Here is a 16,020-nt window from a genome sequence, read left to right as displayed (position 1 = left end):
TTTATCAAACTATTTGCATATGGAACATGCTCTGTTGTCAGTGACACAAATATTTAAAAGAGTACGAGGAGATATACGGGTAGGTTCTATTGTAGGTCAACCGATGGCCGCTCAACCGGGACACCTGCTTAACTGTGCTACCCTGAGCACTCTCCCTTCACTTAGCTTTCTCGTTGTCGGAGGGTTGTCTCTCATCCGAACGGACATGACTCCCGCTCGACAAGGACGACAGTCAGGGATGTACTACCTGTTTGTCTGTTAACTTCGAATTATCCGTTTGAACTTGCTCGTTCGCTCGAACATGTCGTCCGCTCAACTGTAACTTATCCACTCAGTCAACCTTGATTCTTTCCTTAACTTTGACTTTCACGTCAATCGATATTTTCTACTTTATCCTATCTTTGATGAATCTCTTTTCATCACCATATCATTTATTTTAGATAAAATCTCGCGTATCTATTTTCTATTTAACTTAGCGACATAGGGATGACGGAGCCCATTTGATTTTGTATCAACAATTTCAAAAAGTCGTAACTTATGGCGAGGAAAAATAATCATACTTTAAAATGGCTAGAAAAAAAAAACGATTGGGTCAAAGTCTACTATGCAAATCCATCTCATTTGACATGTAAAATGATTTAGGAAGAGTGCAATTTTATTACTACGTGTAAATCAACTGCTAAAAGTATTGAGAAAAGTCAGTTCAGACATGTAGCTGTAATAACGGGTTGTTCTTTGCTCTTGAGTATTAAAAGATTATTTCACATTCAGGTTCATGTATTTCTCATAAAATAAGAGATTATTTCTTTCCATGTCCAACTTATGCACCTAATTAGGATAAAGCCTATGCAAAGATGATAAATTGACCTCCGATTCCCCCAGCTCGATCTTAAACACACTGATAACAAAGAAAAGGAAATCACAATAGACAAATACATTAACGCGATCAGGCATTCAAAAGTCATGTGATGTAGACATCTATAACATCATAAACAGACATACGGAGCTTGGCAACGCTCACAGCGTCATAACACAAAGCATCCAACCTTGCATCTGAACAGGTACTGCATTTGCAAGCAAGCGGGAAAAAAAGGTGAAAAAAAAGGGAAAGAGAAAATGTAGAGAAGACCTTCGAAACCGCAAGAATGATCCTATTTGTGCCCTCCTTTGAAGTTTCTGCACATTGTTTTTCCTCTTACGGCAATCCAAAATCTAAAGGCCCTCCCAAGTCCCAACTCCTTTTTCATTGAGATTTCAACTTAGATAACCCAGGAAAATTGGAAGTCAAAAACGTGTACAAAGATGATTAATGTTTACCTGGAATCAGCAGTGGCAGCTAAAATGGGTTGGATCACTCAAGAGTCCTTGGTCGAACCAGGATGCAAACCTGAGGGTTCTCTTCTCTCACAAGAAGCTTCATTTGCTGAAGTGAGCATACATCCCTGAGGGTTCTCTTCGCTACCATTATTAATCCTCCATCTTCCTAACTTTGATCTAGTATTAGTGCCAACGGGGAAGGGCTCCTAGAAGCACAAAATAAAACACATGACTAAGGAGCTAGGGATGTGCCAATGATATGCTCCAAAATGGTGCATGGTGCACTCTTGAAGATGAACTCAAAAGGATTACAATATGAAAGGTAGATGAAACCATATTAAGCACTAATAAATATAAACAAAGATAAGCATATCGAGCAGCAATTATCAAATATCCCCATATATAGACTCGCTCAAGGAGCAATGGTTAATATGTTTGCTATTAAGCTTGAGTACTTTACAATGAAGGTGTAGCAGCACATTACAATTCTCTCCTACATGAAATTGAAACTTCTACACATGAATATGAATAACAGTACTTCAAGAATTGAGATAAATGATGACAAAAGCAAGAGGGGAGCTATGTTCAATGTTCCCTTGTTTTTCCAGATTCCCAAATAAACAAACACTGATTTGACCTGTAATTTTCAATTCCTTCCCCTTCATTTATTTTATGTTTTATTGAAGTATGAAACTCTGCCATACAAGCATCCTGTATGGAAATTTCAATTGGGGTGTGGCAAGTGGATCATTGTAAGGCCATCTAAATTCTGAGAAACTCAACAGTAATTGCCATCATATAATAAATGATGATTTTAAGATCATGGTCTCATAAGCAACTACGCAGCTCAGGCTATATGAACATAGTATCCTTGTCAAAATACGTCAAGGTCTGGTTTGGATCTTCAAGTTACATAAAGTGGAATCAGAGCAAGGATGTAGTTAAGATTGTGATCCAAACCTTAGAATCTTATTTTAATGAATCATGTTAATAGAAATTAAAGAGCAGCCCGGTGCACGAAGCTCCTGCCAATAAAGGATCTTGGAGAAGAGTCTATTATATGCTGTCTTACCTTGAATCATCTTAACCGAAACTATTTATGAAAATTTAGATGACCAAGAGTATTTTAGACAATCTAAATATGTTCAATAAATGTTGTGCTCACATAGTTATGCTAATAACCTCCTAATCAAAATTTTGTTTCTGTATCTCAAAAGTGATTCCACCACATACTATATTAATCCTCCTAAAGAAAAGAGAATAAAACAGTTGAGGAAATAAAATAATGCAATTCCTGATTAGGTTAGGGTTACCACCACATTAATTACACAATAAACCACAAGCAACAAACACAAGAAATATATCTGAGATCCGAATACCTGGTATAAAAAAAATTAAAATAAATAAATAAATAAAAAGTCTGAGCAATGAATATTATTAGCACACAATGCCTTACCTGATCTCCAGCATTTGGGCCATCTGTATGAAAAAGTATAGGACGGCAGTGTTTATCTTCGTTCATGAGACTTGAGTTCTGGAAATGAGCAATAAGAGCCGATTTCCCTTGGATTCTACCGTACGCAAGTGATGCGACCTTTTCACTATTAAATTTCTCCCACTTTTTACCATTAAATGACTGCAGAAGATTGAGTATTTTAGCAGTCTCAAGTGCAATTGTTGAACACTGTTCCAGAAGAACAAACTAGACATGTCCTAAGGTAAAATTAAGTAGAAATTTAACAAAAGAGATGCCAGATTTATCTTGAAAATTATTGAATAGTTATTTAATAATTAATATTACTAATATTTAATGGAAGAATGGAAAATGATGTCTTCATTTTTGTTAAAAAAAATTGGCCTAAATCCATTAACTTACCTGATGGAATTGAATAATATGCTTTGGATTGATCATGTTGATAAATGCATAACCAACATTACATTTGTTCTGAAAAGTAGAAGAGAAAATATACTTCAGTTCTCTGATAATTGGTACCAGCATGCACATCAGTAGGAACTTAGAGAGAGGTTCTGTCATAACCTTAAAATCAATTGGCAAATAAATGAAGTCGTAAGTTCCTCGATGGTTTTCATCAATAGCAGCCAACAGCATCTTCGATGTGTACCTAAATAAAAAACTAAGTAGAAGATTTACCAAGAGAAAAGGCAACCAATTGGATATGTTGCATTTAGATAAAGGGCAGCCCGATGCACGAAGCTCCCGCCATGTGGGGTCCCGGGGAAGGATCCATTGTATGCAATCTCACCCTGCTTTTTGCAAGAGGCTGTTTCCAGGATTCGAACCCGTGACCTTTTGGTCACATGGCAATAATTTTACTGTTACGCCAAGGCTCCCCTTCATATGTTGCATTTAGATAGTCAAGGCAAATATAGGTTTAGAGAAATCATACTTGTTAGGAATGTTTTTAATCATAAGTGTTGTCCGGAGGTCTTCACCACGTATAATCTGTTCAATATCTAGTTCGTACTGCTTTTTATTCTCACCCTGATCAGCATTTGTGTCACTTGTTCGGCACCTGATACGGCCAGCACGGACATCAAATGAACCTGGCATAGAGACCAATGGATTTTTTCCATGGAACATCAAACTCCTTTGCTGTGATGTAGATATCCCAATAGGTGCATGAGATATACAAGAGTTGAAGCAGTTCCCACATGAATGAGGAAAGAAGTTACAGGAAGCAGGTGGTAGAGATTCCAATTGAGGAATTGATGCCAGGCCCTTATTTCCTAAAGATTCCGGATGAAAAACAAGTGGTTCCATGGAATCCCCAGAATAGGCAAGTCTCCTATCCCAAAGTGATGGATTGACAGCAGGTGCTGAACCAACATGATGATGTAAAGGAAAAACTGTGTTTAACATTTGAGGTTGTGCTCCAGAAATTCCATGAATATGAGATGACTGACGAGCAGGAATGCTGCCTATGAATGGCGGAGAATTTGACCATGACATGGTAGCCGTTGTTTTACTTTGGAATGCGTTTGTATTATTCCCAATATACTGACATCCATGTAGAGGACAGCTTCCATTAGAAACACCAAAAGCTGTAAATAATCAATTAATTTAGGTAACATCAAGCAAATAATAAGGGGAAGAGATCTTCAACTTTCTGGGTTAATTTTTAAGATGGTAATAGCAACCAGAAACTGAAAAACCGCTGAGAAGTTCAAAATACATCTAAATCTAAGATTCAGTAACTTATTGTGACTGAAAATAAGGTGCAGATACCACTACGACCGCAAATTGTTGCAACTAGAAACGTGTGGCTATCTATTAATGCCAATAGCTTCTAACCTGTCCACATGAACTATGGTTAATTTATTACCTTTTTTTGGATCCAACAAAATACCATTGTAGCTACCAGAGCTTGCTATTTGAAGTGGTCGTTTATCAATTCCTTCTAAAGGCTTGGAGATGACACCAACGCCCGTGGCTGACATAGTATTTGATTCATAAGGAATGCAACTAGCTATTCCCTTTTGATAAATAGGAAGGGAGTGAGGATGAAGGCCATGCATGCCTTGAAGTCCAAAATTAAGCAGGCCCAAGGAACGACTGAAGTCGACATTGGCACCTTCTTTTGTGTGATTACCAACCGAGGCAATTCCTGCAGTGGGAGATAAATGATGTGGAATTTTAGATGACACGTCATAGAGTGTGGCCTCCACAATTGGGGTAATTGGTGCTTTAGCTGCTGAGTTTAAACCCTGGATAATTCTGTTTTCAAGTCTGTTGGGTGTGACTGATCCAAGAGAGGATTGCCCTAGGAAAATAGAAAAATGGATCAGTTATGTCGTTCAAAAGAAATGCCTGACAAATATGAAGCACAACTAGTTACATGTCAATTAAAACAGTAAAGAACCCAAAAAAACCAGCACACACTCACCAAAGCACCCAGCATGAGAGTTAGGGAGGCTTCCTTGCCAGGTAGTATTTAGTATATCATGGTTCTTCTCTGAAGAAAATTGCTGCACCGAGCTGATAATTAAGAAAAGAATCTGTCAACAATAAGCTAAAAGAAATTGAAACTTATGCATCATTCTCGTGTTTAGTATGTTGATCGTGGATGAAAGTTTTGACAAGGTAACTTAAAATATATATTATATTTCTGGACTACATGCTATCTAAATTTTATATAAAGTGTTGGTCCGGGTCGACCGGCTGGAGAGGGTTGAGTTGCCTGAAACACTAAAATACCTTTCTCGATCTTTCAACTCAGGTTAACAGCAATAGCATAAAGATGATAAAATTAAATAATAAGAAACTAAAGAAAGAGACACCAAAATTTACTTGGTTACAACCTAGGTGGTTGTTAATCCAAGCCAAATGAAAGCTCTTAAAAAGTCTCCTTCACTGAAGGCGGAGAAGCCTGTTACACTCGTTAACAGCTCAGACTATTGCTAGGAAATCAATACAAGTTGTTTCTTTCCTAGGTCCAGAGGTCTTTTATAACCCCTAGAAAACCTTATCCGCAGGCTGAACGTGCTTTCCATAGGGCTGAAAGACGCCTCCAGCGAGGCAAAGAATAAAACTTTATCCTTTCCGCCAACGGCCATATTGCTTGGTCGAAGGCGCCTTCCATGGCTATGGAAGGCGTCTTCCATAGCTGGTTGAAGGTGCCTTCTGCCTGAAAGTCGCGGAGGCGCCTTCAACTCCTGTTGAAAGCGCCTCTAGCAGCTCCATAGCTCCACTCTAGCTCTTCCGCTGCTCCGTTCGCCTGGGTGATTTCGGCCAACCGAAATAAGGTTCATCCGAGCTTAATTTCGGCCTTCTCCTCGAGCAGGGTTCCGCTCTGGCTTCTTGTCCCTCGAACGTCATGCACGTCCTTCTCGTCCACCGGCGTACTCTTCCGCAGTGTCTCATCCCTCGAACGCACCGAGCCCGTCGGCTCTTTCCCGTGTCGTCATTCTCTCTATTCGCGTCTTCCGCTCGACTTCCTGTGCTCCTAAGCTCCTGCACACTTAGACACAGGGATCAGAACATAACAGGACCTAACCTAACTCGGTTTGATCACACCAAAAACAACCTTGGGTTCCAACAATCTCCCCCTTTTTTTATGTGAGCAACCCAAGTTAAGTTAGGGTAAACAAATATAAAGTTAAGGCAATAAAATTACAAGTATGCAATAAAGTGCAAAAAGATTTTCAAATTAAATTTTAAATTTTAACTACTACCTCCCCTAGACTTAATCTTCCCTTCTCTCCTTTTGATCTCATAAAAAATTAGGGTAACACAAAAAACCTAAGGGTAACTTTCCAAAAACAAAAAGTAAGTTTTTTGAAAATTTTGAAAATTATTTTGATATCACTTTACAAAAATTGCAACAAATTTTGAAACTTTAAGTATTTTGAAAAAAATTTCTAAGTTATGAAATTGACAATAAATTCAAAGCATTATTCTAACTAACTATTTCATGTTTATCAGTTTGTCAATTAACTATTCAATTCAGTAATTCGCTTCCAGGCTGTGGCGAGGCACTAGGCCTTTTTGATTATTGGATCATTAACCACTTCTAGAAAAAAACCTCTTAAAGAATTCAAATATTTAATGTACTTTCTGAAAGCCCTAAGTCCAATTATAATTTAATTTAGACAACTGAACTCAATAGAGGTTCCTTCCAACTGGATTAATTAAAAATTTCGGGGGTACGTAACTTTTGGGTATTTTTCCGATTTGACCCCTGTGAAATCTAAGATACCAGTTCAAATTTTTATATTTCCTAATATTTTTATTATATGAGCATGCACTATTTTTCAGATATTCTATTTCTGTTTTCAATTTGTCATTTTCTATTTTCAAATTATCATACAAATCTAGTAGACATGCTTTGGACAATTATATTTTCAAATCTATGTTTTCTTTTTCTAACTTGCAACAATTTTTTGATAAGAACTTAACAAATTTGAATAGCATATCAGGTGGAAGAGATCGTACCTGACTTATATTGTCGATCCCGTCATCCGTAGCTCCCCCTGAACTGTTGCTTTCTTCTGATGTAGCTCCCTCTTCATCGATGCTCTCGATGCTCATTTCGGAAGAGTTTTCTTCGTGTTCGTCTTCTTGATGACTTGCCATCAACGCAAGTCCGAAAAAGGCTTTGACCTCCGATTCGAACGACGTTTCGTCCCACGTCGCCTTTAGGGTCTTGTATTTGTTCTTTTGAACCGGTTTCTTGTTCTTGCCTTTATCCTTTTCGTTGATCTTTAACTTAGGGCAGTTGTCTTTAACATGCCCTTCTTCATTGCAGTGGTAGCATCTGATTGTCCTTTTCTTTCTACACTGCAGATGGTTAGATTTTCGAGTTTTAAATAATTTTTTAAACTGTCTTACCATCATTACTGTTTCGTTGTCGTCAAGAGAGGATTCTAAAATTTGTTCGTCCATCTTTGCCTTGAGGACAATATTGTGCTTCAGCTCCTTCAGATCTGCACATCTTGTTTCGTGGACTTCAAAGGTAGAAAATAATTCTTCTAACGTAGTTGAATCTAAATCCTTAGATATGTAATAGGCATCTACTAATGATGCCCATTTAGTATTTCTAGGGAATGCGTTAAGCGCGTACCTTAGCAAATCTCGGTTACTTACCTTTTCTCTGAGATTCGTGAGTCCAGTAATGAGCTCATTGATCCTTGAATGAAGGTGTGCAACTGTTTCGCCTTGTTCCCGTTTGATGTTACTGATCTGGTTTTTTAGCAGATCCCGTCTTGCGAGTTTCGCCTCCGAGGTTCCTTCGTGTAGTTCCAGGAACTTCTCCCAGAGCTCCTTCGTAGACTCGTAGGCACCGATCCGATTGACTTCTTGTAGCAGTAGAACACTTAGCAGATAGAACTCTGCTTTGTCATTTGCCACAAAATCAGCTTGCTCCTTTTTGGTCCAGTGGTATTTATCTTTAGGGTGCTACAAAACCAAACTCTATTATTAAAATAAATCGAAATCAGTCTTGAAAAATACCTCCATCTTCTTTTTCCAGTTAGCAAAGTCCCCCTCGAACTTTAGTGGGTGGATGCTTGAACTAGCTATCTCGTGTGCTTCGTTCGACTGTTAGTCCTCCTTAAGCAGTTAGGCTCTGATACCACTTGTTGGTCCGAGTCGGCCGGTTTGAGAAGGTTAAGTTGCCTGAAACACTGAAATACCTTTCTCAATCTTTCACCTCAAGTTAGCAGCAATAGTATAAAGATAAAATTAAACAATAAGAAACTAAAGAAAGAGGCTTCAGAATTTACTTGGTTACAACTTAGGTGGTTGTTAATTCAAGTCAAATGAAAGCTCTTTAAAAAGTCTCCTTCACTGAAAGCGGAGAAACCTCTTACACTCGTTAACAGCTGAGACTATTGCTAAGAAATAAATACACAAGTTGTTGTTTCTTTCCTAGGTCCAAGGGTCTTTTTATAACCCCTAGAAAACGTTATCCGCAGGCTGAAGGCGCCTTCCATAGGGTTGGAAGGCGCCTCCAGCGAGGTAAAGGATAAAACTTTATCCTTTCCGCCCTCGACCAAGCAATCTGGCCGTTGGCGGAAAGGATAAAGCTTTATCCTTTGCCTGAGACACCTTCCAGCCCTATGGAAGGCGCCTTCAGCATGCAGATAAGGTTTTCCAAGGGCTATAAAAAGACCCTAGACCTAGGAAAGAAACAACAACTTGTGTATTGATTTCCTAGCAATAGTCTGAGCTGTTAACGAGTGTACGAGGCTGCTTCGCCTTCAGTAAAGGAGACTTTTTAAAGAGCTTTCATTTGGCTTGGATTAACAACCACCTAGGTTGTAACCAAGTAAATTCTAATGTCTCTTTCTTTAGTTTCTTATTGTTTAATTTTATCTTTATACTATTGCTGCTAACCTGAGGTGAAAGATCGAGAAAGGTATTTTAGTGTTTCAGGCAACTCAACCCTCTCCGGCCGACCCGGACCAACATAAAGAACATCCCATTTTTTTAATTTGCACTCAATCTGTAGTGCTTTCCAAACATTGTAGTTTAAATAAATGCAGATGTAAGATTTTAACATGTCAAATGGCAGAAAACTGAATTTGTAATAGTACCACCGCTTTGCAACACCAGGGAAACTGGGCTCAAGCTTAATTTTTTTGCCAGCAATGTCACTCCTATTTAGAGCATGAAGAGCAGCTTCAGCAGCCCGAACATCATAAAATTCTATGAGCTTTAGGTGATGTTTATGGGGAATTTCATGTATCTACAGAGTTAAATTGAGGAAAAATTAATAAAAGGACAGAAAACTTTAGTACCAACTATAAAAATATTATCAACACCAAGATCTTAACATCACCTCTTTGATTTGACCATAAATACCGAATTTCTTATGAAGATCATCATTTGTCACAGAGGAATCGAGATTGAACACCACAAGTGTACCTTGATTTATGTCTTTCTCTGAGGGATTGTCCTATCAATAGATTTCATGTTACGTGAGAAATCTAGTCAATCTTTATGCATTAAGAAGTCAAAGGCAATGGCAGAATTTAAGGTCATTAGAGCTTCTATAATAAACACATATAGTTCATGCAACAGAACAGCTGCACATCATTCTTAGCAAGCACATTAGCAATGAGAAGATAAACAAAGTCATAAGTTCCCCATTCTCCCGGGGTTGGAAAGACCAAAGCCAAAGTGGCAACACTTCTAGCTTAGACTCAGAGAAGATTAGATCTGATCCTATTCATTGACCCTATGAGTTGTTTTGACATCAGATTGGAGGAGACAAACGAAGTAACAAACCACTATTTGCTGATCAAGAGGTATACAATAGAAAATGACAACAAAGTCTGAGCATACAAACAGTCTGAGCATCTAAAAACAGAAAATGAGGCATAGTCAGGCATTATCAACTGTCAGAAAGCACCTTTGCAGCACGCATTATCATGAAAATGGTGCCAGTATTTTTTGGAGAATAGAAATTCTGATATCACAATATTACAAAATATTGAGAGTAGGATATGAGGGATGATACAAGTTATCATCCACCACTTAAACCACACTGTTAATACTTGCTATTTTGTCGGTTGACCCAGAGTTTTCAAGCTGCTGTCATGTTAGAGAATTCAATCAGTGAAAAGATATGATTCAACAGTTGTCTTCTGTTCATATTTCGGTCTCCCTAAGAACCAAAAAGATATGATTCAGCAATTGTCTGTTGTTCATATTTCAGTCTCCCCATGAACCATAAAGCAAGCCTTGACCATCCTCAAATGAATTGATTAGATATATTCCAAAAGCAACAGGACAAATGACTACTGTTATGTTGATAGGAGGGAGTCAACAATGTTGACTGCCCTCAGTTTATAGTGTAAATTGCATTCCAGGGGAAAATAAAAAAACATTTACCAGTGAGTCTCATCAGTAGTGATATGATTGCAGAATCATTTATTGGGAAAAAACATGCAAGAGCATACAAACATGACACAAAAACATGCCCATTCATCTGACCTCTTGAGAAAGAATGCAAGAGTTTCCTTTTCTAAAGAACATAAGAAGTATCAGAAGTTTCCCTTGTTTTGATAGAAGTAGAGAAAACAAGATATCACCTTAGATCACTAGCATGAAATCCACCAAAACAACTTGAATTCTTTCTGATAACTAATAGCTCATGGCTGTAGGTTTTTAATCCTTAATGCATTTGCTATTTTGTATCAGAAACATTGTGAAGAGAAAAAAAAAATCACAAGCTTGATGATGCTAGATTCATCGATATGAAAAATTCATGAAGAGATGTTAATCCATTCCTGCATCTTATACATCCATGAAAAAAATCTAAAGAACACCTAAAATACTTGATAACCTATCTTTGTTAAGGACTCCAAATTAAACATTCGATATAAAATTAAATTTCAGATTTACCTACAATATCTTGCTCATTAAACATTAATGTGTAACCTTTTTATCATATGTAATACATAGCAAATATTTCATTTCAAACAATAACAGAGGAGGCAGCAAATATTTGCCTTTGGAATAGAGAAATGAATATCCAGCTTCTGATGATTCAATGGCTTATTTTGAAGTGCTCGTATTGCATCTTGTGCTGCCCTGATGTCAAAGTAAGATATCGTAACAAAGCCACGATGTTTGCAAGCAGTATAGAGTGTGTGCATGTCCCCATATTGCTGAGCAAGTCAAGCACATAACAGTTAGGAGTCAAAAACAATGGACATGAAAGAACCACAGGAAAATAAAATAAAATAAAACAAAGAAATATTTGAGTAAAGAAGCACCTCAAACAGAGCCCTCAATTCACCATCCAGAACACTGTTGTTAATATTTCTAACAAAAAGAGTTCGAGAGGGATGTTCACCAGAAAATGTGTCATTTGGTTCCCCCTGTTGACCAGCAGAATCTCCACCCATGATAAGTTCAGTTCTTCTGGTACCACTGATATTGTTGTCAGATTCTAGTTCCATACCACCACCACTGTAGAAAATATCATCATCAACATCATTCCCGTTGTTGTATTGGCCGAGATATCCAATATCATCAGTAACACCAAAAAGTAATTCATCATCATCAGGAAGAAGATTTCCAATTGTTTTAGCTTCAATTTGAGCCATTGATTCAAAAGGCTCATCTTCTTCAAAGTTTGAGTGACCCAACTCAAATGATTGACCCAAGGAAGTGATGCTTGATGATAATCTCACTGCTAGAATGTGAACGATTATAATGAATCAATACAAAAAAAATGAAAAAAAAAATAATAATGCAACTTGAAGAGATTCAAGTAGAACTATGATTGTTGACAAGTATTCCTTTCTAGGGCTTAGCACTCATTCTAAAAATAACCCAAGCAACATAGCAGCATTATCTAAATAAAGTGTCAAAAAGTAAAGCATTGGAGGGAAACACACATTTTCTATTGAACATGTCTGATAAAGAGCTTGAGAACAGTCCATTTTCATAATGAGATCCACATAGGTTCGTTAGGCTTTCTTCAGCAAAGACGGGAGATGAGGCCAACAGATCAGGCTGCAATCTAGAAACATGGTCTGAAACTCTTGAGCCAGCAGATATGCTGGCCATTCTTTGTGGTTCCTTCATATGATGCTCAGGATTAGATTCAGTCTTCTAGTCATTGAGAATGTAGGAACTTGTAAATTCAGAAAACATGGACCCTGCTCCAATCCTATGCAGTTCATCAAGCGGCGATGATGATATAGACTTGCTCTGATGACATTAGACGCCTTGGCTCTGGGAAAAAAGTCAGTCGGAATTTAATCAAATAGCATAGATGACATAGATGATAAGCCAAAAAATTAAATGCGGTCCAGGTTCTGAAGCATTCACAAACAATTTTAAATAATATAATCAAAAGCTAATGGAAGTTCAACCTCAACCCATATATTCTTATCCAATCAGAAAGAAAAGAAAATATTCCAGAGTACTGCTTCGTAACATCCAAAAATTCAGCCGAGACCTTTCATATGTTCATGCTGAATGTTGGAAATGTAGAGGAAAAGATAGATACTTTTAAATGGTCAGCAGCTGGGAGAAAGACCTTTTCAGTGACTTCCGCTTGAATGGAGTCTCAGGTAAACTAGTATTGCAAGTAGCAGAAACCATAGTTATGAAACCTGAACCGGACTGGCCAGTCCAACTGGGAAAACCTAGACCGGACTGGCCAGTTCAATAGTTGTCTATTTGTTTTCGGATTTTGAAAGAAGAAAGATGTAGAAAATGAAATGAAATGAAATAGTGAACAAATTACAGACGTTATCAATATTCTTTCCTTTAAATTTTAATGTATTTTTCTTCCTTAAAATTTAAGAATAGTGTAGTAACTAATATTATAGTGCATTTGTCTTCTTTTTATTAATTTTTTTTTAATACATAGGAGACTAATGTGTTTCTAAATTCTTTATGTGTTGAGGAAATTAACATCATTTAATTGATAAAAAATTTCTTGCTTAGTAAAAGTTGTAAAATTTTAGGTGTTTAAAATTAATATTCAATGATTTATCATATATATTATTTGAAAACCACATGTTTCTAATTTTTATTAATATTCATTTTTAAATTCTAAAAATTAGATATGTAGCTATGATTATTAATGTTCTATATCCGATTTCTGATTTTTATTTAGTTTCGTAAGGTTGATTTTCTATCGATATGCAATTTGACCCATTGATACCACTACTTTAACCCAGTGATTCACTTTTCCTGTTTGATTCCCAGTTCCGTCAGGCAGACGCTAACACGGCGGAAATTCAGAGGCATGAGTGACTCAAGCCTTCTACCTAGTTCTCAGAGGCATGACATATTACTAATTAATAGACATTTTGTAACTTGGCATCAAATGAATAGCAGAATGCTTCATACATAAAACTGATAACATAATAGAATTTGGTCATGCACATAGTAGAAACTGATAACATAATTGGCTGAATACTTCTGCCTCGTTATATTAATTAGATGATCAAACAACTACACGGCAATAAATAGAAGATAAAAAGCAAGTTCAGAAGACATATAAAATGTTGTTCAAAATGAAATTATGGGGACAAATTTCTTAACACGCCCATATCTAATTAGAAGCAGACACGGGAAGAATCGTAGTTTCACATTACAACTTCAAGGAATATAATGTTCTATTATCTTGGAGAGAGTATTATTTATTTATCCTAAATCTGAATTTATACGACAAAAGGCATTCCAAGAACATCGACATCAACTTTCCTAAATATAAAATTTATCCTAAATTTTATGTTTTATATAAAATTTTTTTTTATCACCTATCCTATTAATTCTTTAAATTTAGATTTCATAAATAATATTTTTCTAAATTATAAATAACAGTGAAAGTGAAGGCTAATGACCATAAATATTTAAGTGAAAACGTGCAAGCTCCTGAAAATAGAAGGGGAAAAAAACATGAAAGATGCCTCATAGTGCAAGAGATACGGACTTGGTTGCACGTAGTCCATGTTTAAAGACTTGCAACTAACAAGCAAGCACTAGTTGAATTCAAATTTAGGGCCCCAAAACTCCTTTACATGGCCCTCCTCCTGACTTCTTCATGGCCCGTGGCCTCGGTCGGGACACCATCTCCATAAATTCTCGAGATTTACGATTTTCACTGAATATTTTTTAACAAAAGAAAAGAAGAGGAAAAGGGTAAGTGGCAAATCCAATGGGTCCTCGCTTCGTCTCTAGCAAATTAAGGACCTTCTGTTCATGACTTGAAAAAACAAAGGAAAAAAAAATCTTTTCAGCAAGAAAATTTCAAACCAACACAGAAAGTTTAGTACCGATGCACAAGATCGTTGCAGCAACACAAATGTAAGGGGCAAAGCCCAACCCAGAAAAACACTAGAAGCAACTCCAAAGGAAGAAACACAGAGGATCAAAGTAACGGAAAGAAAGAGAGAAATTCACATTCGTACCAACATCAATTCAAGCTGAGAACCTTCTTGCCTTGCCTCAATCCTAGCCAATACCAAGCAGATCAGCGGCGAACATCAAAATTCCATCTAAGAACCAGCAGAAACGAGGAGAAACCCAAGTCAGCAAGACGGCTCCTCCCCAGATCGCCCCGCGATCCCTTCCCTCTCGCTAAGAACCCACGCAAATGGGCAACCAAAAGCTAGGTCCGACACGAATTCAAAAGCAGCGATCAGTATAAGATGAGAAGGCTACAACCGGACAGAATCTCCAAAGGAATCACCTCGGCATCCATACCAATCGCGAGCATCCGACACCTCCGATGCCAAGCTTCCCTCCTTCCAATGTGAGTTAAAATACCAAGGCCAGCTGCAGCTGCGAATAAGATACTGATCCTTTCGTCACTTCGCGTGAATTTGAGACCTTTTCAGCTGTTGCCTCCGGCGAGATCTCCAAATGGATCCGGCAGAGACAATTACCCAGCGATCTTACCGGTTCTCCGGCCAGCGAAGGAAGACGAAACGGAAAAAGAAAGGGAGACAGCGAGAAAACTTGATATTTAACACGAGCGAGCGAGAGGGGAACGGTGGTGAAGAAAAGACACGGAGATGGAGACGGGAGCGGAAACGGCACGCCGTTATTTACACTCACGGCGTCGTCTTCGCGTTTGGGCCTCCCTCCCTCTGGAAGCGGGTTAGATCGACACGTCGCTCCTATTTAAAGTTACCGATCCACCCTCGTTCGAAGGCTGTTAAGGTTGTTTGATTTGTCAAAGCAGGGCCCACGAGCTATCACAGCAATTCCACGCGTCACGTTATCCTGTGGTTTTTCAGGCGTGTTTCCTGTATTCAGGGGGAGAGCTGCTGGCTTCTCTAAGGTGATTGCGCCATCTGCTGTCGCAACCGGACAGCGACTGGTAAAATGGTGTGGGATCCATATGCGATAATCCTTCGTCTTTGATTTTGATCGGACGAGTCAGATTAATTGCTTGCTTGATGATAAGATAAGCCTCGATTAATTGAGTGCAATTAATGAAAACAACATAAGTGAGTGGTTTACCATCGCACTTTCCTAACTTTGTATTAAGATAGAAAGGATAATCTAAATTGTGTTTAATAGTTCTATTGATTTTATAAAGTTTGATGTATATTTATCTTTTATATATATATATATAGAGATCTCTTTAGCGCTGATGCAGCAATAGATTTTTGAGTTTGTCTGTGTGTATAAAGTTTTCTCCTAAGAGAATCTTAATATCAAACAAGCATATAGAAGGGGGAATGGTGCGTTGACGAATACATTTA

General features: G+C 37.7%; 1 protein-coding gene across 7 annotated transcripts; it reads right to left on the bottom strand.

Moving 5' to 3' along the window:
* Positions 1 to 915: 915 nt before the first annotated feature.
* Positions 916 to 15,310, bottom strand: LOC122021955 (protein MEI2-like 4). Of its 7 annotated transcripts, none has more exons than XM_042580140.1 (15): positions 15,000 to 15,310; positions 14,719 to 14,918; positions 12,187 to 12,526; positions 11,560 to 11,981; positions 11,293 to 11,451; positions 9,618 to 9,734; positions 9,373 to 9,524; positions 5,223 to 5,314; positions 4,662 to 5,099; positions 3,726 to 4,380; positions 3,356 to 3,452; positions 3,194 to 3,262; positions 2,774 to 2,953; positions 1,318 to 1,523; positions 916 to 1,064 (listed from the first exon to the last, which is right to left on the bottom strand). In XM_042580140.1, exons 3-14 carry the CDS (start codon positions 12,374 to 12,376, stop codon positions 1,356 to 1,358), a joined length of 2,739 nt encoding a protein of 912 aa, XP_042436074.1. In that variant the 5' UTR covers positions 12,377 to 12,526; positions 14,719 to 14,918; positions 15,000 to 15,310; the 3' UTR covers positions 916 to 1,064; positions 1,318 to 1,355. The 7 variants fall into 7 exon arrangements, with proteins under 7 accessions (XP_042436074.1, XP_042436076.1, XP_042436071.1 ...); XM_042580142.1 differs by having other exon boundaries at positions 916 to 1,238; positions 9,376 to 9,524; XM_042580137.1 differs by having other exon boundaries at positions 916 to 1,238; positions 15,000 to 15,309.
* Positions 15,311 to 16,020: the final 710 nt, after the last annotated feature.

This window comes from Zingiber officinale, chromosome 9A (assembly GCF_018446385.1).
Source record: "Zingiber officinale cultivar Zhangliang chromosome 9A, Zo_v1.1, whole genome shotgun sequence".
Classification (NCBI taxonomy): domain Eukaryota; kingdom Viridiplantae; phylum Streptophyta; class Magnoliopsida; order Zingiberales; family Zingiberaceae; genus Zingiber; species Zingiber officinale.
This window is presented reverse-complemented; position numbering and strand designations above follow the sequence as displayed.